The 26,649-nt window shown below is 39.2% G+C and overlaps 1 protein-coding gene across 1 annotated transcript in view; it reads right to left on the reverse strand.

Moving 5' to 3' along the window:
- Positions 1 to 26,649, reverse strand: part of grm8a (glutamate receptor, metabotropic 8a) — a gene marked incomplete at its 5' end in the record, with an annotated part of 120,391 nt that overhangs the window by 36,882 nt on the left and 56,860 nt on the right. Inside the window, one exon of the mRNA XM_079818366.1 lies at positions 3,027 to 3,166. Coding sequence (XP_079674492.1) covers positions 3,027 to 3,166 — 140 coding nt within the window. The remainder of the gene's footprint in view (positions 1 to 3,026; positions 3,167 to 26,649) is intronic.

The following is a 26,649-nucleotide window of genomic DNA, read 5'->3' on the forward strand; positions in this document are numbered from 1 at the left end:
ATGCACAAAAAAACTCTGTATTTTCATATGTTTGCCAATTTCCCATTCATTTCCTATGGGGGTCATTTTTGACCCGAAGGTCCTGAGTGTGACTATTTTTTTTACGACCATTTTTCAAATCCTGTGCCCAATTATTTTGGGTGTTCATATACCAAGTACCAATAAAGTCACCAAGTTTCGGACCATTCCGATGAAGCTACGATTTTTTTAAAAAAATTATAAAACGCTTCGGGTCATTTTTGACCCGAGAGAACCCCAGAGGGTTAAGAGCTGACGCACGGATCCATTACACTGTTACACGTGCGTTTTCTTTCTCAACTGTTTACATTCACTTAAAACAGAACTGACTGTGTTTACGTGAATACTCACCAAGACCAGCCTTTTGACATTATGCTGTGTGTATTTAACCGTTTAAGAGCAATAAGGCAGCGAAAACAAACTTAAGGCTTAAGTGAGGGGAGGCGGGTTTGTGTGTAACTCGCTGTGGGAGAGATGAGAGTGATGAGAGAGAGAGAGAAAGCGCAGCTGGTATCATGTGTCTGCGGAAAATGAGTATTGGAAGCATTTAAAGAGGTCCTATAATGCCCCTTTTCACAAAATGTAAACAAGTAAGAAGTCTCTGATGTCCCCTGAGTGTGTGTGTGTGTGAAGTTTTAGCTCAAAATACCCCACAGATCATTTTTTATAGCATGTTAAAATTGTCACTTTTTGAGGGTGAGCAAAAACATGCTAATTTTGTGTGTGTCCCTTTAAATGCAAATGAGCTGCTGCTCCGCGCCCTTTTTCTAGGGCGGAGCTTCAAGAGCTCATGTTAGCAGCTCCGATTACTTCACGCAGTAGAGGGCTGCATTGGGATTGAGTCCCGCCGGGTCCCGCGGGACCCAATGTAAATCTCGCGGGAGCGGGCGGTTTGAATTTTGCTGCGGGCGGGAATGGGCGGCAAAAAAAAACACAGCGGGAATCGGCGGGATAGGGAGGTTGCCTAACGACATGATGGAGAAGATGTCAATAGATGATGTAGAAAAGAACCTCAAACGAGGTATTTACAGCACAAAAGCTAAGCAAGGAAAGTCTGACATTTGGAGAAGTTTCTCAATTGTTTTTGTAGGCAAAATCATGCGGTATAACGTTATATGAATCCACATATTGCGCAGCTGGCAAATACATAGCTACTTGATCATACCTCACCAAAAACGCTCAGCACTCTCTGCAGGTCAAGTTGACTGTTTGGTGTTTTTGACAAACAATACATAGAAGTTTAGTGAGTGGAAATGGATTGTTTCTAAATGTCCGTTTGCTATTTTGTGTTCACATTACGTTCTGTTGAAGCATGTTTTCTCAGGTTTCCTTTCGAAACGTACGTCGGAACTGAATTGGGATCTGTTTTTTGTTTCTCAATCTGGTTTTCTGTTTTGCAAAGCAGTCTATTTTTATGTGCAAAGTTTTTGATAAAAACGAAATTATATTTGAATGTATTTGTCTTTTTTTTTTTTTTGTACATGCAGGCCAGGGAAACGAAACAAACAACCCCATGAATCTCTTTAATAATATCAATACAAATACGTGGTTTTTTTTTCCTGCAGGACGGGAGAAGACACAAAATCAATGCATCTCTATTATTGTGCGGGAATAAATTCTCGGAGTTTTGCGGGTGCGGGCGGGAGTGGACATACATATTGTGGGAGCGGGCGGGAGTGTAACACATACGTTGCGGGAGCGGGCGGTAATGGTCAGAAATTCGGCGGGTGCGGGCGGGAGCGGGATGAAGTAAACAGTCCCGCGCAGGGCTCTATCACGCAGACACACTGAAAATGTCCGAAACTGTTCAGCCTTTTATGTTCAAACCGGAGTCGGACAATGATGGAGAGACTCAAGAAGAAGAGACAGCATGTAGAATGAGAGTTAATATGAGTTAACTATTTTCAAGTCATCGATTAGCATGTTCTGTCATGATAATCTATAAATCGCTCGTGTGGGAACTGTGGATGCCTACAACAACTCTTCCTCTTCTCAACATGGCCTTTGTTGTGTGTTCCTGGGGGCGGGGTTTATGTACATTTTAGGGTTAGTGATGTCACTAACTCGTTGTAGTCCCTACCAGCCGTTTGTTGTAGTCCTTAAAAAGCGATTTCTTCAAAATAAAATATCTCCCTTTGCTTTGAACTTTGAGCGTCGTAACTTTGCAGTTGTTGTTTATGCTCAAACGGTGACACTACACACTCACTAAAGTTAAAAAAGTCAAATCATAATCAACCACCACTTTAAGACATTTCAGTATTGATATGTATTGAAAAATCTATATTTTCGACACAACATTGCACTTAGTTTATTATTTCAGATGCCTTTTTAAAAAACTACAAATGAAAAATGTAGCTTATATATTATATATAAAATTCAACCCGCCAAAGTGGCTAGTAGAAGTGACTGCGTTACACACTTCTGATGAAATGTCAAGCCCTGGACAAAAATATTGTGTAGCCTTAGTAAACTCAGCCCTTTAAAGTAAAATTGCAAAACCATGTGTATTCATTGGAAAATTGGTTTTCCCTAAATGAAATGTTAACCCTATTCAGAGCCACACTCTTTCTGGGCTAATGAGCTGCATGCAAATCTCCAGCACTCGAGCGCTGATCTGTTTAAGCGCTTAAGGGGAGGGTGTGATACCTGAGTTAAAGAAGTGAGACGTACAGGAGGCTGGATCACAGTTCTGCAGAGCGACCACTTCCCCTCCCACTCACCCAGAGGTACGCATTGAAAAACTACAGCTTCGACCGCCCCACTGCGAGAGCTTTTGGCCGTGAAAACAGGACTCGTTTCGGGCTACATTAATTTTGTTTCGGAGCCAGGCATACAACATCACAAGCTTATCTTCCATCCCGTTGACTAATGAACGCCCGAGAGTATTCATGTCACATGCATCATCAGCAAAGATGAGATTTTCTTACAAACATTAATGCTTGAATGTATCAGATTTGAACATGCGTACATCTTTATTCTGGTGATGGATTTCACCAGAAAAGACTCACATTAAGATGCAGTTTGTTCGTCCACTGGCCGATCACTTTGTACTCAGTTGTCGATTTGTTGGTGATCTGATACTGGAAGATGTCGTATCGTCCTGGCGCATCTCCGTTCTGATTGAAGACCACCGGAGTGCCTGCACTTCCTGTAAAACAGTTCACGAGCTTGTTAGATGCACGTTTTTAAGGTCTGTTGACAATAAATTGGCAAAAAAAATCATATTCACAAACTGTTTTTGCCATATCAAGAGATTAAAGTAAAAAAATTCACATTATGTATTTTCTAAATGCATGTTATTGTGAATAATTCACCAGTGAAAAAATATCCTGGGTCAGACGTGACAACCCAGTGTTTGGGTAGTTTTTGTGTTACGCAGATCCTGGGTCAGACGTGACAACCCAGTGTTTGGGTAGTTTTTGTTTTATTCAGATCCTGGGTCAGACGTGACAACCCAGTGTTTGGGTAGTTTTTGTGTTATTCAGATCCTGGGTCAGACGTGAAAACCCAGTGTTTGGGTAGTTTTTGTGTTATTCAGATCCTGGGTCAGACGTGACAACCCAGTGTTTGGGTAGTTTTTGTGTTATTCAGATCCCGGGTCAGACGTGACAACCCAGTGTTTGGGTAGTTTTTGTGTTATTCAGATCCTGGGTCAGACGTGACAACCCAGTGTTTGGGTAGTTTTTGTGTTATTCAGATCCTGGGTCAGACGTGACAACCCAGTGTTTGGGTAGTCTTTGTGTTATTCAGATCCTGGGTCAGACGTGACAACCCAGTGTTTGGGTAGTTTTTGTGTTATTCAGATCCCGGGTCAGACGTGACAACCCAGTGTTTGGGTAGTCTTTGTGTTATTCAGATCCTGGGTCAGACGTGACAACCCAGTGTTTGGGTAGTTTTTGTGTTATTCAGATCCCGGGTCAGACGTGACAACCCAGTGTTTGGGTAGTTTTTGTGTTATTCAGATCCTGGGTCAGACGTGACAACCCAGTGTTTGGGTAGTTTTTGTGTTATTCAGATCCTGGGTCAGACGTGAAAACCCAGTGTTTGGGTAGTTTTTGTGTTACGCAGATCCTGGGTCAGACGTGACAACTCAGTGTTTGGGTAGTTTTTGTGTAACCCAGATCCTGGGTCAGACGTAACAACCCAGTGTTTGGGTAGGTTTTGTGTTACCCAGATCCTGGGTCAGTCGTATCAACCCAGTGTTTGGGTAGTTTTTGTGTAACCCAGATCCTGGGTCAGACGTGACAACTCAGTGTTTGGGTAGTTTTTGTGTAACCCAGATCCTGGGTCAGACGTAACAACCCAGTGTTTGGGTAGTTTTTGTGTTACGCAGATCCTGGGTCAGACGTGACAACCCAGTGTTTGGATAGTTTTTGTGTTATTCAGATCCTGGGTCAGACGTGACAACTCAGTGTTTGGGTAGTTTTTGTGTAACCCAGATCCTGGGTCAGACGTAACAACCCAGTGTTTGGGTAGGTTTTGTGTTACCCAGATCCTGGGTCAGTCGTATCAACCCAGTGTTTGGGTAGTTTTAGTGTTACCCAGATCCTGGGTCAGTCGTATCAACCCAGTGTTTGGGTAGTTTTTGTGTAACCCAGATCCTGGGTCAGACGTGACAACCCAGTGTTGGGTAGTTTTTGTGTTACGCAGATCCTGGGTCAGACGTGACAACCCAGTGTTTGGGTAGTTTTTGTGTTACGCAGATCCTGGGTCAGACGTGACAATCCAGTGTTTGGATAGTTTTTGTGTTATTCAGATCCTGGGTCAGACGTATCAACCCAGTGTTTGGATAGTTTTTGTGTTATTCAGATCCTGGGTCAGACGTGACAACCCAGTGTTTGGATAGTTTTTGTGTTATTCAGATCCTGGGTCAGACGTGACAACCCAGTGTTTGGGTAGTTTTTGTGTAACCCAGATCCTGGGTCAGACGTGACAACTCAGTGTTTGGGTAGTTTTTGTGTTACTCCGATCCTGGGTCAGATGTGACAACTCAGTGTTTGGGTAGTTTTTGTGTTACGCAGATCCTGGGTCAGACGTGACAATCCAGTGTTTGGATAGTTTTTGTGTTATTCAGATCCTGGGTCAGACGTATCAACCCAGTGTTTGGATAGTTTTTGTGTTATTCAGATCCTGGGTCAGACGTGACAACCCAGTGTTTGGATAGTTTTTGTGTTATTCAGATCCTGGGTCAGTCGTATCAACCCAGTGTTTGGGTAGTTTTCGTGTTACCCAGATCCTGGGTCAGACATAACAACCCAGTGTTTGGGTAGTTTTCGTGTTACCCAGATCCTGGGTCAGACATAACAACCCAGTGTTTGGGTAGTTTTCGTGTTACCCAGATCCTGGGTCAGTCGTATCAACCCAGTGTTTGGGTAGTTTTCGTGTTACCCAGATCCTGGGTCAGACATAACAACCCAGTGTTTGGGTAGTTTTCGTGTTACCCAGATCCTGGGTCAGTCGTATCAACCCAGTGTTTGGGTAGTTTTCGTGTTACCCAGATCCTGGGTCAGTCGTATCAACCCAGTGTTTGGGTAGTTTTCGTGTTACCCAGATCCTGGGTCAGTCGTATCAACCCAGTGTTTGGGTAGTTTTCGTGTTACCGAGATCCTGGGTCAGACGTAACAACCCAGTGTTTGGGTAGGTTTTGTGTTACCCAGATCCTGGGTCAGTCGTATCAACCCAGTGTTTGGGTAGTTTTCGTGTTACCCAGATCCTGGGTCAGACATAACAACCCAGTGTTTGGGTAGTTTTCGTGTTACCCAGATCCTGGGTCAGACATAACAACCCAGTGTTTGGGTAGTTTTCGTGTTACCCAGATCCTGGGTCAGTCGTATCAACCCAGTGTTTGGGTAGTTTTCGTGTTACCCAGATCCTGGGTCAGTCGTATCAACCCAGTGTTTGGGTAGTTTTCGTGTTACCCAGATCCTGGGTCAGTCGTATCAACCCAGTGTTTGGGTAGTTTTCGTGTTACCCAGATCCTGGGTCAGTCGTATCAACCCAGTGTTTGGGTAGTTTTCGTGTTACCCAGATCCTGGGTCAGTCGTATCAACCCAATGATTGGGTAGTTTTCGTGTTACCCAGATCCTGGGTCAGACGTAACAACCCAGTGCTTGGGTAGTTTTTGTGTTACCCAGATCCTGGGTCAGACATAACAACCCAGTGTTTGTGTTGAAACTAGCGGTTGTGGTAAGGGGAGGGAAATTTCCCAAACACGGTCGAATCGCTTGACCAATCACAACACACTTCTACAGCCGACCAATCAGAGCACAGTGTGCTTTTCAGAATGAGGGGCTTCATAGAGACAGGAACTAAACAGAGCGTTACTGACAGACTGGGAAGAGAGGAGCCGCAACAATGGAGGATATTAGGAAAATAATCAACATTCAAGCATGAAAACCCCAAAACAATCAAGTCTTGTTGTAGCTAAATTCCCAAATAGGTGAAGTAAAAAGGCTTGTATCACACATGCTTTCTCGCAGCTCCACAGAAGCTGCTGCGGTGCAGGAGAGTGTTCAGGATCGGGTGCCGCAGGTGTAAATAATACATGCAGCTTCCTGCTGTATATGTGCAATGATCCCGGCAACCTTGTGAGGAGGTAAGAAAGTGGAAAGGTCATAAAGGAGAGTGTCTTAGAAATACCACCTGACCTCTACATCCATGTACCTTCACCAATAATGTTGTTTTTGGCCCTTGGTTTGGTTGCTTGGCTCAAACTTGAATTCGAACCTGCTTTTGGAAAACCGCTTTCAGATTAAATTAATGAACTGAAATGTCAAATGAACTTCGATTGGCATCTAAAATTCTTGTGTGAAGCCCTGAGGCCTTTCAACACTGATTACAGGTTTTATGAGTGCAAAAACCAACCTTGTACATCCAACATTTAGGGAAGTTATTAAACATTTAAAGTGGGGTTGAAAAATCTGTGATTTTTTTCTTACGGAACACAAATATTTTCATTACAAATGTTGAGAATTGAATTGGTTATGATCCTAAGTCCTAAAACTTCATTTCCAGGTTAAACTTTACATATGTATAATGCATTATAAAAGGTATTTATAATGTACGATATAACCAAAGTTACAATGCATTACAATATTTGCAGATTTCTAGTTGCATCTGTTTGACATGTGTTTTAATGCATTATATTTTCTAAAGGTGTAACAAAGAATAGATACAGTAAATATTCAATTAATTACGAGGTGCATTACAAGGCATAATTAAAGCATTAAAAAACGTTTATAATGCAAAGGCTTAAATAAAGTGTTTCCAAATTTACATTTTAAAGGCCGTATTTAAACAATCTGAGTGCATGGTCTGAAGCGCATGACGCAGGTGCATTTAGGGCGTGTCCGAATACCCTTTTTGCAAGTTTAACAATGGAAAAAATGGTCTGCGCTCCCGGCGCATGGTCCAAAAGGGTGGTCCCTATAGTCTCTTAATAAGTCATGGGTGTGTTTTGGCCGTAACGTGCAATAAACCAATCAGAGTCTCATCTCCCTTTCCCTTTAAAAGCCAATTGCCTTCGTGTCATGGCGGATTCACTATTTACATGAGAGCGGAAAGGCCAAACGCTTCTCCAGAGAGGAATCCTTTAATTTTTTATATATGTTATTCTCTCTAAGATTAGATCTTCTCTTTCCGAGAAAACCTTAGAGATTGCGGTTATTACATCTCGTTTGGATTATTGCAATTCTCTTTAGAATATGTTAGCATGTTCAAAGACTCTATTGCTCGACTTCAATTAGTTCAAAATGCCACTGCAAAGTTCCTCAAAAGAAAACGTAAACTGGATCACGTTTCTCCAAATTTTGAAATCGCTGCATTGGCTACCTGTGCATTTCAGAATTGAATTTAAAATTCTACTTTTTTTTAAATCGTTAAATAATCTGGCGATATTATCTCATATAGCCAATTCTATATGAGATAATATTAAACCATTTTTCCGTGATGCATTTTTGAGAGAGATCGACAGCAAGCACAACACGACAATCCCAGTTAAATGAGTGATGATGGCCAAGAGAACTAAACAAAAGTTTAGTCTGATTACACTTTACGGCTGTGATATTTATATCTTTTTATTTTTGAGGATTACTTCCAAGGATTATAAAAGGAAGGCATGAGGTAAAACTATTATAAACTAGCCATGTTCCGTCGAGCACAACTTCCTTCCCTTCACAGCAGTTTCTCCCTAAACCTAAACTTAACGTCAGAATCACTGATTGTTGTAAAAGGCAGTGTCTACTGTTGCTAAATTGCGTGACGTGTTTGATAATAAAAAGAGCTATTAAATGCACAATAATCCACGGAAGAGACACCGTTTCCAACTTCATGGCGGCGTGTGTGTGTGCGCGCGTGCCCGCTGTGAAATGGAGTGACTTGGACATTATACTTTAGGCTTTGTGCGCGCGTCTATTCTAAACCATCACGTACACAACAAATAGACTGTGTCAAAATGACCAGATTGGAGAGTAGTCACTTAAACACAGTTTATGTCTTAAATGGGCGTAAATAGTTTGGAGAATATTATTAGATCTGCATTCGGTCTTAAAGGGGCAGCGTCTAATAAATCTGCTGACGATTGAGCCATTAATGTGAATCAAACAAAAGGCAAAGAGAAAATATTCACAGCTCTTGAATGAATAACTTTAGCTTTAATAAGGATTAATCTATCAATTATACAGTGAAAACTGTGGAGCGTTATTTTACATTTCATTACTTTATTTGATTTCTTTGTAGGCCGTATTACTTAATGTTAGTAGACCTTCATAAAATAAAATTAAAATCAACAGTGCTTTGTGTCTTTGTTTTATTGTGTATTTATTTAACATTTGTTTGCACTTTGTTTCTTTGTTCTCATATTGTATCTTATGCATATAAAACACAAAAAAATGCCGGCGCACCGGTCAGTTTACAAAAAGATGTTTTATATCTGTTTTGTTCAAACATTGCTGTTTCTTTTGCTATAGATAATTTACTTTTCAGATTATCAAGCAGTGTTATGTTCTTAATTAGGTTTTTTATTAAAAAAAGAAATATAACAAAAAGAACCGATCAGAATACCGTTAAAGTACCGGATCGATAAGCATTATCAGTAAGAGTAGTAATACCATTAAAACCTTAACGATACCCATCCCTAGTAATAAGCAGAGTGTTAGCGTGTTGTGCACCCAGCTTTTGGCACATATTACTAACACACCCTTTAAATAACACAAAAAATGCTGCACTATTGACTTTAGAGCAGGTTTTTGTTGGTCAATGGTACAGTTGTTTCAGTTCTTCAAAACAGCAACACGCCAACAATGCTCCTGAACACACCTGGTTTTCAGACCAGATGCCCATGGGCGAACAGAAGCACCAGTGCATTTGCTATTTAAACAACGTGGCGCTGGACGTGAAAATGAGAACTGCGTCGGACTGAAACTAGCAAAAAACAATTACGTCTCACCTGGCGTCGCATTGCGCCGGGTGTATGATAGGGCCCTAAATCCCATATTGTCAGTGTGGACCCCACTGTACATGGTAAAGTTGAATTATTATCTTTAAAATTCTTGCTGCACCAAAGTTTTTGTCTGGACTGAAAGTTCACCTCTAAAGTAGAAGAAAAAAGAAATGCATGGAAAATGTCATCGCCTACGCTCATTTGTACTGAGTAAATCGAAATGTCCTAGGAAAGTTTTAACATTTTACATGCCCTCGATCTTTGGAAAGGTTATTAGTAGTTTCTGTAATTGATAAGGACACATTCGACCCGTCCGATGAGCTTCAGAAAAGCACAAAACTAAACTAGCACAAAACTAGAACAATCTGTGACAACCTCAAACCGCTCCGCTTACTAAACAACCTGATACACAACCTAGATTACTGTAAACACACTGCACGACTGGATCTTTCATAAGCACAGATGAGAACGAAACCACATGAAGCAGTGCTTTAGAAGTGCTTTAGGAGCTCCATGGGAGAGAGAATAATGTGGCGATATGATTGCTTAAGAAATGCAGTACACTTAAACAGATAAACAGCTCAGGAACTCTGTCCCCGGGGCCCTGAAACACAACGAGCCAACCACATCTCAAACATCTCACGACTCACATGTAGACCAAATGAGAAACGAAAAACAATCTAACAGGCCAGTAATCAAAAAGTCTAATTATGTATTTTCTTGATAGGAAAAAAAGAAGTTTAGACAGCCAAAAATGAACATGGTGTTTTAAACACATAAAAACAGTTCTAGTAAGTCTACAAGGGATGGGAATAATTACTTTTTTGTGAGCTGATTATATTTGAAATCCAGCCTTGTTAAACATTTTAAAACATCGCAAGGGCATTTCATCACATGAAGAATTTATGAAGAGCATATCTTATTATATTAATGATAGATGACTATCTTTCATGGGACTTGTAGCCATAAACCCATCAAAACAATGTTAACCTTAAAAAATATGTAATAAGATTAAAGAAATATTGATGTAGACTTAAAGTTACGAAAAACAGAGGAGAACATTCAGAAAGACACTGTGGCATTTTTATAAATGCTCATCATTAATCTTAAATAGATATGCATTAAAGGGGTCATGAACTGCATTGTTTTATTGTTTTATAATGTTTCCTGGGGTGCACTTATAATGTTAGCTGTGAGACTTCTGTGTAAACACCCACTGCTGTGATTGGCTGCTTTGAGACTTCATTGTAAACGGCCGCTGCTGTGATTGGTTGCTGTGATACTTCAGTGTAAACGCCCACTGCTGTGATTGGCTGCTGTGAGACTTCAGTGTAAACGCCCACTGCTGTGATTGGCTGCTGTGAGACTTCAGTGTAAACGCCCACTGCTGTGATTGGCTGCTGTGAGACTTCAGTGTAAACGCCCACTGCTGTGATTGGTTGCTGTGAGACTTCAGTGTAAACGCCCACTGCTGTGATTGGCTGCTGTGAGACTTCAGTGTAAACGCCCGCTGCTGTGATTGGTTGCTGTGAGACTTCGGTGTAAAGCCTGCTGCTGTGATTGGTTGCTGTGAGACTTCAGTGTAAACGCCCACTGCTGTGATTGGATAATGTTTTTGCATATGAAATAGCTACGTACTTTAAGTATTCCTACGTGGAATTCTATTGAAAACTTTTAGCACGTTTTTACTATTACAGCTCTCAAGGATAACTAATCGTGAAAGTGTTGATTATGGCATTATATTTAGATCTATAGCATTATATTTAGACAATGAGAGATTCTCTTATTATTTAGATAATAAGAGATTTGTTGATTATTACGGGAGTTTTGGAGTCCAGAACACAGTCACTGATAAACTCGCACTGTTTGATTGACAGCTCCAGCAATTGTAAAGGGAGCGTTCTTTGATATATAATTTAATCACAGTTTAAATAACAGATTATTTTCATCCTACTAAGAGGATGTGTGAAGTTGAGCGTTTAGTCACTGGTTTGATTTACTGACGCATAGACAAAGAACATCTGACTGTACATGAATCATTACATATCATAAATCACTGGTCACAGATGAGGCATTAGAATTAACACGATTACTCACATGTTGTGGCGTTACTGTCGAGTCTATATCGTAAAAGTCCTGCGGCGAAAATGCGACTGATTTACCAAAGAATCCACAGTGAAATGTACCGAATACAAATAAATAATGCTCAACTGAGATGTTCAGATTGTTGAAAATAAATAAGCACATTCCTAGCATTAGGATCCTTTGGAAGGTAATGCTATTTGTAGTCCGTTCGTCTCTCCTTGTCATCTCACTAACACTCCAGTGGACGGGGCCAAAGTTGCAATCTTCTCCTGCAGAGGCGGTCTTTTACTTATAGGCACATTCCACAATAAGTCATTATCTGGGCTTGGTTACAATAAAGCTGTTTCAGTCAGGACCACTTATCGTCGTAAGATGACGTAATCACGTTGGAACGGTCACACTAGACGTAGGCAGAAGTCCTGCCCTCGTGTTTACAAAAACGCTTGTGTAAACGGCCTTTAACGGAAAAAAAAAAAAGAAGGTAAAACAACGATATATTCCTAATTTTGAAGTTGAAAATTGAGTGTTTTTGCTAAAGGGCGTTTGTATTAGTCTCCACACGAGCGCTTTGTAAACACGTCATACGTCTAGCGTGACCGTTCCGACGTGATTACGTCATCTTAGCGCCTCACAGAGCTGCACAAGATGAACAATTTAGGTTAAAAAGTATATTCATTTTAATTAAAAAATTTTAAATGACCGATTGTTTCGCTAGATAAGACCCTATTCCTCATCTGGGATCATGCAGAGCCTCTGGAGCCCATCGAAGCGCTTTGAAACTGCATTGATTTGGACCTTCAATATTTTGGTTGCAATTGAAAAGCATTATATGATAAACAATCCTGGAACGTTTTCTTCAAAATACTTAATTTCTTTTCGACTGAAGAAAGAAAGACATTAACATCTTGGATGACATTGGGATGAGTAAATTATCAGGAAATTTTCATTTTGGGGGTGAACTAATCCTTTAAAGGGGTCATAGAATGACATTTTTGTACAAGTTAATATGATTCTTTAGTGTCTAAATGAAAATTTTGTAATATACTTTAATTAAAAATTCTCATTAGTATTGTAAGAAAACACTCATTTTACCTGGTCAAAACCAGCTCAGTTTTCAGCAACTCATTTCAGTGTATGTGACTTTAAATGATAATGAGCTTTGCTGACCCCGCCCCCTCTGCTCTGTGGGGCGTTCGGTTCGACCCGACACAACACCACAACACACGTGGAGTGTTGCCTTGACAACATTTGAGGGTATATTTTCGAGAAATAATGGCAACGGGAGTCTCTGAAGACACATCTAAGCAACCTTATCATTTTGAACCGGAGTCGGACCAGGAACAGATGACGAACGTTTCTGAATGGTTGGTTAACGTCATGTCACTTTGATCTATGTTTGTACTGGCAGAGTAGCGTAGTTGCTATGTGTTTCCTGATGTGTTAGTTCATTGACAGATTGATGTTATGTTATAAGATTTTTTTTTTTTTACATTACTTCTTAATCAGTAACAGACACCGTTATAAACCATGTACAAAAGTAAGCTTAGTGTAGTGTTACCACGTTAACTTTATCACCCGAGTACACAGTTTGTAATAACAAACATAACGCGTTGTTCATTATAAACGTGGGATTATGAATTATATTGAGAACATCATAAACAGAAAGCATGCCGTAATGTAATTTACCCTGTAAACTTTAGCCTCATTCATCGTGAAGCGTGCAAGCGATTTGCAAAGATTAATATAAAGGTTAATAAAACGTTACACTCACATCTTCGATCTTCCTGAGGTGCAGCAGGAACACGATCCTTTTTTCAAGAGCAGCTTATTAGCAAAACCTGCTTTATACTGACGCTCGTTTATAAAGCAGTCTGCTGAGAAATGATTGCGCAAACATTGACGTTGATGGGGGGGAATATTCCCTTCTAAAACAAAACTCAGCACTGCAGCCACTGGGTCTTCAGCAGTTCGGATTTAGGAACATCAAAATGACTGCTGTGTTCGTTATTACACCCAACAACACAACACCACAACCGCTTAGACGCCATTCTGCTCCAGAGTATCAACAATGGCGGACTGATGACAGCTCGCTCAGGGCGGGTCTGTGTTGAAACGCTGCTGTCAATCAACAATCTTAGGAGGGGCGTACACCGTGTAACGTCACACGGTCAGACGGCTCGATTTGAGACAGGGGAAAATATATAAGGAGATTAAAAAAAAACACTGGATGTATTTTTATCATTATAGGATGGTTGTGTACAGGCACTGCCAACACACATTTCCGTATAATCAACTTGTAAAAGTGCATGTACCATTCTATGACCCCTTTAAGACGTTTGTTGCAACGCTCTTAAAGAAATCCCTTGCCTCAGGGATTTTTTCCCCCTTATGGTGCACTCACTGGACGCGAATGAAACGTTTTGCATGAGTGATTTAAATGTTAAGTCAATACAAAGACGTGAATAGACATTCTGCGGTGTGATTCGTGCGAAGCAGGCAGTGCGAATGACACGATTCACGTGAATGACACGCCGCGAATTGAGCAAATTGAGCATTTGAGGCATGATTCGCGTGAATGATGTGAATCGCGCAAGTTGAAAAATCTGAATTTAGGCGGATATTCACCAATCAGGAGCTTGCTCTTGTAGTGACAACAATGAGGAGAAAATCTGGTTTATATTAATCATATATTAATATCTGGTTCAGACAAGTGTGCATATGATTGTCACTGTGATAACATTAAATGACATGAAACACAACCCAGTCTCTTTTTGTTAAATGCAAGTTTATGTATGATCAATAATACAAAAGTATAAGTAAAAGGTATAAGAAGCTATACACGAAATAAAGCAAACAATTCAGTCAAACATTCAAAGTCGGCTACAACGGTAACTTAAAGTTAAATAGCCTAAAAATATAGCCTAAACCATTTGCCAGGGAACAAATTACAGATCCATGAGACCAAAGATCGGCCATTAGATCAACACAAGATGAATTATAGCTCGAGACACACCACAGAGACATCAGAGCCAGTGGCAGACGGCAGAAGGACTAGCCGAGGAAAGGCTGCTCTCGCCAGGGTTAATGAGCGCTGAGCGCCGCTGATCCACTGGAGCTCACAACTCCGAAAACGCCAGATAAAATGTTCAAATAGGTGCTCTCTTTATAAATAAACCACAGATTTGAGCTTTAAACAACTACATTATCGCCTGAAAAAGTCTTAAAACTACGTTTTGTCACGCATTAACAGTAGTTTTTTAACAAAAAAGACGTGTAATCTGTCACAATCACAAGTGAGAGTGCCCCTGATTACCACCTGAGGGTACTCCACCCTGGACTGTCACTCCATCACAAACTACATTACCCATAATCCTTTGCCCGGACTCATCATCACTCATTGTTTGCACCTGTGTCTCATCACCTCATTACCCCCATTACCCCAGCCTATATAAACCATGTTCACTCTGTCATTAACTGCAAAGTCTTGTTTTGTTGTAAACTGCATTTCTGAGCGTTTCCCTGGTTTCATGTCTCTGGTTTTGGATTTCTTGCCTGTTCCGTGGATTACCCGTTTGCCTGTCTCTCCTGCCTTGTTTGCCTGTTTGGACTGCTTGCCTGTGTATGACCTATTGCCTGTTTTTGACTACGATTGTGGATTACCCCTTACAAATAAAGCTGCATTTGGATTCTCAACCTCTGTCTCGGAGCAGTACGTTATATAAACACAGCCCATGTCAGCCATTTCACAACGAGACGAACCGCCTGTCAGAAGCCCCTCCCATGACGCGAATTCGCGTCTGTTGTGAGATGAATGTCAAGCGTGAATGAAGCGAGTAAACTAAAAATGTTCAAGCGTCCAACTTTGCGCGAATAGCGGGATTTATTTGCGTCATTCGCATCATTCGCGTCCGGTGTGAACGCACCATTAGGGATACAACCACTTAAAGGGTAACTTCAGTGATTTAGCATTAAGCTTTGTATTTAAACCGAGTCATTTATGAAGTAGAAATGTGAAGAAAAAAAAATTTATTTGGTGCCTTCTAGACTGAGAAAAGACAGAAAATGTATTTTTGTCTCATGTGGGTGAAAGACAACAACTCCCAGAATGCACTTGCTTCGCTGCCCTACGAGGCCACACCATACACCGTCGTTTTGATCTTCATAGCAATACAATCATTTTGTTCAGTTAGAGAATAAACACTACAGTTAAAAACTGAACGTGTCTTTTCAATAAAGTGTGAGTGAGCTGAACGAAAGTCACAGGACAAACACAGCAGGAGTCAGATTTCCTTCATCACGAAGAGCTGAGCAGAGCTGAGGTAACGTTAAGCGCCAGTCTGGTACATTTTCAGATCGCATATGGAAGCGAAACTATCACAGGAAATCATTGAAAAGTTGAAACACTCACTTTGCTTTGCACCACTCTCCGTTATGAATGTCCGTTCGTCGTCTGTGTCTTACATTCTGTGCGTGAGATCTCTCCCCTGTGGGCGGGTTGATAACATGCGGAGCAGCTCCATCTAGTGGCTGTAGTCTTTAGTCTCTGGACAAAAAATCCTCTGATGATGCAAAATTACGATATTTGCGTCATCGGAGGAATTTTTCCAGAAATAAAATGCATAATTCTATCGTCTTAGGGGGATATGAGGTGGGAAAGTACCATAATTTGAATATACTACCGGGTTTCTATTGATACAAAGCCTAATGCTAAATCACTGCAGTTACCCTTTAAGAGGTTTCATGCAACCGGGCCCAGATATCTTTCAAGGAGCATTACTGGAAGAACGTTTGTTTATAACTTTGAGAGAACTGTTAGCTGGATTACTGCCCAAGTGAAAAACACAATTTCAGATATCATTCATCTTATTCCCAAACGTGGGAGTAAAGTTTGGATCATTTAGGAACAGAAGTGAGAATTGTAAACTGAGTCTCTGAAAAGCGAGAGAGTATTATCAGCTTTGTTTGTGAATATTTATTATGTGCATGAACCAATCCGAACTGATTTGATGAAAGGCTAACAAGAAAGCCACAGCGTAGTTCATTTAATCCATTGCCAAAGCTACATGAAGTTGTTGTTTTTACGCTGCCGGCTACAATTATTTCCTTTCCACTGCAGCCAAGTGAAACAAAACTCTTAAAATACTATGATTCTCTCCCAAAAGCTGCTACACCCCTGATACTTTGAGCTTGTAGAATCTTGCAACCATCACTAATAAGATGTTTCTATTTTTGTTGGCTTTCTTTGTTTTTGTTTCGCTATCTGTGAGCACAGCACATTTAGACGCCGCTGATTAGCCGAACCTCTTTTCTACAACTTTCTTCAATCCCATCACCATCGTCTTCCTCATCACTGCCCTTCATTACAGCGACGGCTCTTCACTTCAGCGGCTGATGAGGAGATCGTTTGTCTGGAGGTCAGACATGAGAGGACCTCAGTCGCTGCTTCTCGTTTCTATACACAAAAAACCCTTTTGATTCGCCCACCATGAAGGAAAGTGAGAGCAGAGGAGGGCAAAGCCTCCGGAAGCAATATTTTCAGGCGAATATAATGAGCCAGATTCGGCAAGCGTGTGTGCAGCGAGCATCCAGACAGCTCTGTTCTTTTATTTAAGGAGACATCAAGTGAAGGAAAATACCGATTCTCTCTGCAAAGCCAAGACGCTGAGTGTTTTGTGTTTGCTGTGTGCATGTGAAAGCTGCCTGTAAGATACCAGACCCATTGGCTTCAAATCTCTGCTCTCAGGTGCAAACATCATTCCCTCTGGTGGTTCCAGCTCTCTTGTGTGTTGTCACTGCAAATCAACACTAGATTAAAAAGTTTGTCAAGACCTACTTTGAAGCCTGGCCAGAAAGTTTGAAGACGTTTAAAAAGCTTGAAGACAATACAGTCTATCAGAAAACAGATAGATTTAACACACTGTTAGCATGAATGAACACATTGCTGGCATGTTTCTAGAATCAATTAGCACATGCCACATTTTAACATGGTGCTAGCATTAATTAACACATTGCTAACATGTTTTAACATGTTGTTAGCATGATTTACCCTGTTTCTAGCATGAATTGCCACATTGCTACCATGTTTTAGCTTGTTTCTAACATGAATTAGCACATTGCTAAAATGTTTTAGCATTTCGTTAACATGATATGACATGTTTCTAACATGTTTCTAACATGAATTAACACATTGCTGGCATTGTTTCTAGAATCAATTAGCACATACCACATTTTAACACGGTGCTAACATGTTTTAACATGTTAACATGATTTCCCCTGTTTCTAGCATGAATTACCACATTGCTACCATGTTTTATCTTGTTGTTAACATTAAATAACACATTGTTAACATGTTTTAACATGTTGTTAACATGATTTACCCTGTTTCTAGCATGAATTACCACATTGCTACCATGTTTTAGCTTGTTGCTAACATGAATTAGCACATTGCTAACATGTTTTATTATTTTGTTAACATGATTTTACATGTTTATAGCATGTTTCTAACATGAATTAGCACAATGCTAGCATTTGTTTAACATTTGCTGCTAGCATTAATTAGCACATTGATACCATGTTTTAGCATTTTCTAGCGCAAACTGACACATTTGTTAAAGTTTAAGCATTTTGCCAGCATTTTTCTAACATGAATTAACACATTGCTTGCATTGTTTAACATTTGTTGCTAACATGAATTAGCACATTGCTAACAGGTTTTAACATGTTTGCTAACATGGTTTATAATGTTCTCTGACATGCTTCTAACATGAATTAGCACATTGATACCAATTTTAGCATTTTCTAGCGTAAAATTTACATTTTTTTTAACGTTTAAGCATTTTGCTAGCATGTTTCTGACATGAGTTAACACATTGTTACCATGTTTTAACATTTTTGATTACATGATTTAACATATTTATAGCATGTTTCTAACATGAATTAGCACAATGATAGCATGGATTAACATTTGTTGCTAGCATGAATTAACACGTTGCTAACAGATTTTTAGCATGTTTGTTAACATGGTTTCGATTGTTCGCTGACATGCTTCTAGCATGAATTAACACATTGATACCATGTTTTAGCATTTTCTAACGCAAATCAACACATTGCTAACATGTTTAAGTATGTTTGCTAGCATGTTTCTAACATGAATCAACACATTTACACCATGTTTTAACATTTTGTTAACATGAATTAGCACATTGCTAGCATGGTTTAACATTTGTTGCTAGCATTAATTAGCATGTTGCTAACAGGTTTTAGCATGTTTGATAACATGGTTTAGAATGTTCTCTGGCATGCTTCTAGCATGAATTAGCACAATGTTAGCATGGTTTATCATTTGTTGTTAGCATGAATTAGCACATTGCTAACAGGTTTTTAGCATATTTGTTAACATGGTTTAGAATGTTCTCTGGCTTGCTTCTAACATGAATATACACATTTACACCATGTTTTTGCATTTTGTTAACATGAATTAGCACATTGCTAACATGTTTTAACATTTTGTTAACATGATTTAACATACTTATAACATGTTTCTAACATGAATTAGCACATTGCTACCATGGCTTAACATTTGTTGCTAGCATGAATTAGCACATTGGTAACAGGTTTTAGTATGTTTGCTAACTTGGTTTAGAATGTTGATACCATGCTTCTAGCATGAATTAACACATTGATACCATGTTATAGCATTTTCTAGCGCAAATTAACACATTGCTAACATGTTTAAGCATTTTGCTAGCATTTATCTAACATGAATTAACACATTGGTACCGTGTTTTAGCATTTTGCTAACATGAATTAGCACATTAAGACCATGTTTTAACATGTGTTGGTAACATGATATAACATGCTTAAAGCATGTTTCTAACCTAAATTAACACACATTGATACCATGTTCTAAACAATTTTTGCTAGCATTAATTAACACATTGACACCATGTTTTAGCATTTTGCTAACATGAATTAGCACATTGCTACCATGTTTTAGCATTTTTGCTTACATGATTTAACTTATTTATAGCATGTTTCTAACCTGAATTAGCACATTGCTTGCATGGATTAACATTTGTTGCTAGCATTCATTAGCACATTGCTAAAAGGTTTTTAGCATGTTTGCTAACATGGTTTAGAATGTTGATACCATGCTTCTAGCATTAATTAGCACATTGATACCATGTTTTATCATTTTGCTAACATGAATTAGCACATTATGAACATGTTGCTACCATGATCTAACATGCTTATAGCATGTTTCTAACTTAAATTAGCACATTGATACCATGTTTTAAGCATTTTTTTGCTAGCATGAATTAGCACATTGATACCATGTTTTAGCATTTTGCTAGCATGGTTTAATGTGTTGTTAGCATGGTTTAGCATTTCGTCCTAGACTAGTTGTTAAACTTTGCTGGTCATAGACAGCTTAAATACTCTATTAGAGTTATTGTATAAAAGTTTTGACCTCCTCAAAGAAAGTCTGTGGGAATTTGGGATTGTCCGGAATTCATTGGCAATGCGAGTCTGAAGGTCTGACCCGAGTTTGGTGGTTGTTGCCTTAGAAGAAGAAGAAGCTTAAATAGCATTTCAGTATGGTTGGCTTTCTCAAGCAAACATAACGCATTGTACCATCAGTGATGGCAGATTATTCCACTATTAATCCAAACGGATCTTTCCCTGTGTAAGAAAACACTCATGCTTTCATCGTGTTGGGCGAGGATAGTGGCGCAGAAGACGAAGCGGCTTACAGAGTTTATCCACCGATATTGATCAAAGCTTGGCGTTCCAGGTGGACCGGGGCAGCGGGAAATTGAGGATTACAGGAGACTGGACAGACGCAACAATGGACCAATCGGAGGGATTAACCTTTCTGCCGACCCTTACCTGCTGGCTCTGTCCGCAAAAATCCCTGTTACTACTGCACATATTTAGGGTTAGTGATTTAAACAAACCTCGGGAATATCCTTCACACAAGTATACAAATGCAGACGCTAATATGCAAAGTACTATGTCTTGACTTGGGCCAACACATTGCCTTTCCTCTCAGTATAGCCTGTCTCCAGTGGTGGAAAATAACTAGCTACAAATACTTCCGCTACAGTAATTGATTTTTACATTTTTTATGAAGTATTCAACTTCGCTACATTTATTTTTCACCAGTAAAACTAAAAAAGTACTTTGACAGGTCTGACTCTCTTCAGCCAATCACAGACAGGTCTGACTCGGGTGTTGCTAGCATGTTTCTAACACGAATTAGTACATTGTGAATATGTTTTAGCATGAATTAGCACATTGCTAACATGTTTTTGCATGTTGCTAGCATTATATAACATGTTTATAGCATGTTTCTAACATGAATTAGCACATTGCTACCATGTTTTAACATTTGTTGCTAGCATTTAATAGCACATTGATACCATGTTTTAACATTTTGCTAGCATTATTTAATTCATTTTGTTAACATGATTTAGAATGTTGCGAGCATGCTTCTAGCATGAATTAGCGCATTGATACCATGTTTTAGTATTTTCTAGCAAAAATTAACACTGTTAACATGTTTACGCATTTTGCTAGCATATCTCTAACATGAATTAACACACTGCTACCATGTTTTAACATTTGTTGCTAGCATGTAATAGCACATTGCTTCCATGCATGTTTTAACATTTTGCTAGCCTGATTTAGAATGTTGCTAGCATGTCTCTAACATGAATTAACACATTCATACCATGTTTTAACATTTTGCTAGCATTAATTAGCCCATTTCGAACATGAATTAGCAAATTGCTACCATGTTTTACCATTTGTTGCTAGCATGTAATAGCACATTGCTTCCATGCATTTTAGCATTTTGCTAGCCTGATTTAGAATGTTGCGAGCATGCTTCTAACATTAATTAGCGCATTGATACCATGCTTTAGCATTTTCTAGCACAAATTAACACTGTTAACATGTTATGTTGCTAGCATGTTTTGAACATGAATTAATGCATTGCTACCATGTTTTAACATTTGTTGCTAGCATGTAATAGCACATTGATACCATGTTTTAGCCATTTTGCTAGCCTGTTTTAGAATGTTGTGAGCTTGCTTCTAGCATGAATTAGCGCGTCAATACCATGTTTTAGAATTTTCTAGCACAAATTAACACTGTTAATATGTTTAAGCATTTTGCTAGCATGTCTCTAACATGAATTAACACATTGCTACCATGTTTTAACCAAGCCTGTAGTGCTCCAGTCGGAAATTGAAGCTTTCGCGCCTCGATCGCCCCCCGGTGGCCGGTCCCAGTATAGCTCCTAAACCCCGCCTCTCCATGTATTTGAATGGGCGCGAGACACACTAAACAATTTAATTACACTTCAAATAATTGTTTCCTAAAGATGGTTTCTGTCATTTTAGGCACTTTTTATTACAATAATTTCATTTCAAGTGTTAGTTTTTTAAATAAGTTTAGTTTTAGTGAGTTATTTGATGATATAAAAAGGAGGGGTGTGACGTCATGATTGACAGCTGAGATTGACGGCTTCTCTGAGTGAACTTGTCACTGAGGCACTAACTGACTTTTTTCTGGATTTTTGGGAGGAGATTGGAGCTTTAGCTTAAATTTCTACACTTCCATAACTGTTTATTTCACACCAACATAATTAATTGTTCTGCATCTGCGAGAGTGTGGGCGGGCTTTTGATAATCGCGCCTCTACTTCCTGTTCTCTACTGCGCAACTCCGGTCCCGAGATCGCTACTGCGCAGACTCGGTCCCAAGATGTCAGCGCCGTGAGCGGGCCTATGAAAGCTTCAACTTTGGTCAGCGGAAGTCAATGAAGTCGCGTCGTCCATATTTTTTTACGGTCTATGGTTTTAACATGTTGCTAGCATTAATTAGCACATTTAGAACATGAATAAGCACATTTCTTACCATGTTTTAACATTTGTTGCCAGCATGTAATAGCACATTGATACCATGTTTAAGTATTTTGCTAGCCTGATTTAGAATGTTGCGAGTATGCTTCTAGCATGAATTAGCACATTAATACCATGTTTTAACATTCTCTAGCACAAATGAACACATTGCTAACATGTTTAAGCATGTTGCTAGCGTGTTTCTAACATGAATTAGCACATTGCGAACATGTTTTAACATGTTGCTTACATGATTTAACATGTTTATAGCATGTTTCTAACATGAATAAGCGCATTGCTACCATGTTTTAACATTTGTTGCAAGCATGTAATAACGCATTGATACCATGTTTTAGCATTTTCTAGCACAAATTAACACAGCTAACATGTTTAAGCATGTTGCTTACATGATTTAACATGTTTATAGCATGTTTCTAACACGATTAAGCGCATTGCTACCATGTTAACATTTGTTGATAGCATGTAATCGCACATTGATACCATGTTTTAACATTTTGCTAGCATGATTTAGCATTTTACTAGCATGATTTAGCAAGTAATAACAGTAAATTATGCATAATTACAACCCTCAACAAAACCCGCATTCTACCATAACCCTATGGTAAGTACATGTAGTTAATTAATATTACTCCGTACTTAAATATATAATTACACTGTAACAATGACACTGTAAAATAAAGTGTAACCATTATTTCTTAAGTAGCAATACTCCTCTGAGAATGTCTTTCAGTGAGCATGATATAATACACCTCCTAAGGCCATTCCTGTAGCACAGAGTCATTTGAGAAGAGGATATCGCTCCGTTACGGAGTTAAACGCCAGCGCGATCCTGCCACCGCACTCCATTTTAAGATTCACCGTCACGCCGCTTCGACTTACAAGGGGATTTGTTTTACACAACACAATTATCATCCCTTTTTTCCTCCAGCTCGTCTGAATGCACACTTCCAGAATCTCTCTTCCCGCTCCGTCCATCTCCAAACACTAATCTAAAAATAAGCACATGCAGGGAGCCACTGGAGCGGGATAATTGTGGCTGAGGCTGAGCTGCAGGCAGTGTGATGCTCGAAGTTGGACGTCTCCCTTCGTATCAACTTCCTTTCACCACCTCTTTTCTCTCCCAAAGCTTGCACATATGAACCATGGACATGTTTGCAATGGCATAACATAATCCTACTAGCAAAGGCTAGAATTAAATGATAGTAAAACCGGCAAATCATTGACGGAGTGACTCAGTGAATCATTTAGTCAAGTGATTCGTTCAAAACAGATGATTCATTCAGGGACAAAGCAAGTCCTTACGAGTGAGGAGTCATTCATAGACCAATTCATTCAAAAACACGGATTAAAATTTAAACTGTTGCTCGACGCCAATGGCTCTCGAACCATTTTCATTGGCAAAATAGAGAAAATTGTGTCTAAAATGTAAGTCAATAATAAAAACTAGTTTATTGAACTGTTGTATAAAATCCATAATACAATTGTAAACGTGCTGCTGATATTAGAGTCTCGCTGTTAAATATTGCAGTGATCTGAGAGTCATTTAACCATGTTTAAATTAATTCCACAGATTGTATCTTAAAATCAGAAAATGCCTGAAAAGTGAATGAATATATTGTAAAAAAAAAATAATAATAAAAAAAAGAAGCAATGCAACTTTACCTTTAAGTTTTTGCTTTACTACTTTTTTTATTTGCACAAAAAGAGAGATGATCAACAGTGATCTTAACAACAAAAGTGTCACTCATTCAATTACAGTGCCAATATATATAAATTATCATCCAAAATTATCATTTATCAGGCAACAAATGTGAGGAATCATTAGCGTTGGATGGGTTACGAACCAGGGGTTCATTTTAATAGGACATTCAAAGTAATAATCACAGTAAAAATAAACATATAATAAATGTAAAATGTAATTCTCGCAAGTATCTATTTTACTGTAAAATTACATGAAATGTAAGGTAAGCTCTATTACAGTTATTCATCGTATATAGTACGGAAACTTTCTGTTAACTGTTTTTAACCGTAGCATTTTTACAGTCTTTTACCGTTAAAATCACAATTGTTTTTTACAGTGTAGCTACGGCGTACACTCGACGCAGAAGTATAAATTGGGCTTTACAGGCAGTAAAACTGAATATTTTTTACCAAATATTTTATAAAAATAGTAATTATTGTTGTTATGTAATCAAACTATTATAATAAATAAATACATATGCAAACAAATAAATACACAAACTAAATTTATGGCATGCAAGAAATATTTATGAACAATTTTTTTATTATTCGTTTTTTAAAGTCCATTAGCAGGTTTGGCAAAAGTGAATTTTGGAGACTGCAGCTGCCTCTCATTAATGCAATTTTGTGAAATGATTTGACAACAGTGTAACATCTTCCTCACTGAAGCATCACCTACTACATAACACATTAGTATGCAGTGCACTAGCATTCCATCTCACACTCAACACATGCTGGCCTGTTGCACACACACACACATGCACACACACTACAACCCTTCACACTATTAAAAGGCCTTTTCTGGACCTCCACACACTCTCATCCGTTTCTTCCCATTCTCCTGTCATAATTGCCCAGCCCTGTGTTCATTATCACACACAGTCCAGCGGGTAATGCAGTGTGTGTGTGTGTGTGTGGTGTTTGAAGTACACTGGTGTAGTGCGGTGGCGGGCAGTAATGAGAGAGCTCCAGTGCGGGTGAGTTAACTCATCAACCGGCACTCAGATGTAATTGTTCCACAGTATCAGCAGACTCCGACGGATTAATGAGAAACCTTTCGCTTTCCCTGTGATATTGGCCAAACGCCAAGACATCGGACATCCGTCAACCATTACCACTCAATAGCACAAGAGTGTGTGTGAGTGAATGTGAGTGAGTGTGAGCTCCTTTATAGGTGCAGATATCATAAAAACAAAAACATGTGCAGTCTTTCCAGCACATATTCATAAATGCTCTTTTTTCTCTATTTTATACCAAAAAAAAATTTTTTTAATGGTAACATTATTTTCATGAGAACTAAGCACATTGAAATCAACTCAGTAAATTAATATTTCTGCATTATGGGGATAATTTGGGGGAATAAATCAGCTTAATCCTCACGCAGTGTTGGGCGTATGAATTACTAAGTAATTAATTACTGTAATTTAATTGCTTTTCCATTGAAAAAGTAAAGCAGAGGATTACTCTTACTTTTTCTGTCATTTAATTACAGTTGCATCAGATATAATTGCATTAAATACGGCATAGACAATAGAATAATTCTATATAAATAATAGTGGATTTAAAATCAACATTTAATGGTAAAATGTATGTTTTTAATGTAACTTTGGTCAGATCAAGAATCATTTATGCAATTTTACATTTTTAATTACACTTGTAGATTTAATTAGTAGCTAGTAATTAATTACTTTTAACTTACCCAACACTGCAATGTAAAACATCACAAAAATAGATTTTCCTTTTGCAAAACAATTTTTTAGCTGTTGTTTTGGGTGACTTGGTGTCACGTTTTGAGTTTGTTTTTCCATCTGTTTCTCTGTTCTGTTCATGTTTATTGTGTTCAGTTTGTTAATTAGTTCAGTTTCTGTTAGCCTGTTTAGTTTGATCCAGTTTCGCATACTCCTGTTCCTTATCGGTTGTCTAGGTTACGAATGATTTGATTACGTAAGTTGTCACATGTGTTTTACATCAGGTTGTATGTGGTTGTTTTCCTGTTTATTGTTTCGATTCTCTTTCGTCATGAGCTTTCATTACAGCCACTCACCGTGACATCTGACCAGTGACCAGTGATGACTCCAGCCCCTGACCAGAGACCAGTGATCACTCCAGCCCCTGACCAGAGACCAGTGATCACTCCAGCCCCTGACCAGAGACCAGTGATCACTCCAGCCCCTGACCAGAGACCAGTGATCACTCCAGCCCCTGACCAGAGACCAGTGATCACTCCAGCCCCTGACCAGAGACCAGTGATCACTCCAGCCCCTGACCAGTGACCAGTGATGACTCCAGCCCCTGACCAGAGACCAGTGATGGCTCCAGCCCCTGACCAGAGACCAGTGATGACTCCAGCCCCTGACCAGAGTCCAGTGATGGCTCCAGCCCCTGACCAGAGACCAGTGATGGCTCCAGCCCCTGACCAGTGATGGCTCCAGCCCCTGAC

This window comes from Gobio gobio, assembly GCF_949357685.1.
Source record: "Gobio gobio genome assembly, chromosome: 5".
Classification (NCBI taxonomy): Eukaryota; Metazoa; Chordata; class Actinopteri; order Cypriniformes; family Gobionidae; genus Gobio; species Gobio gobio.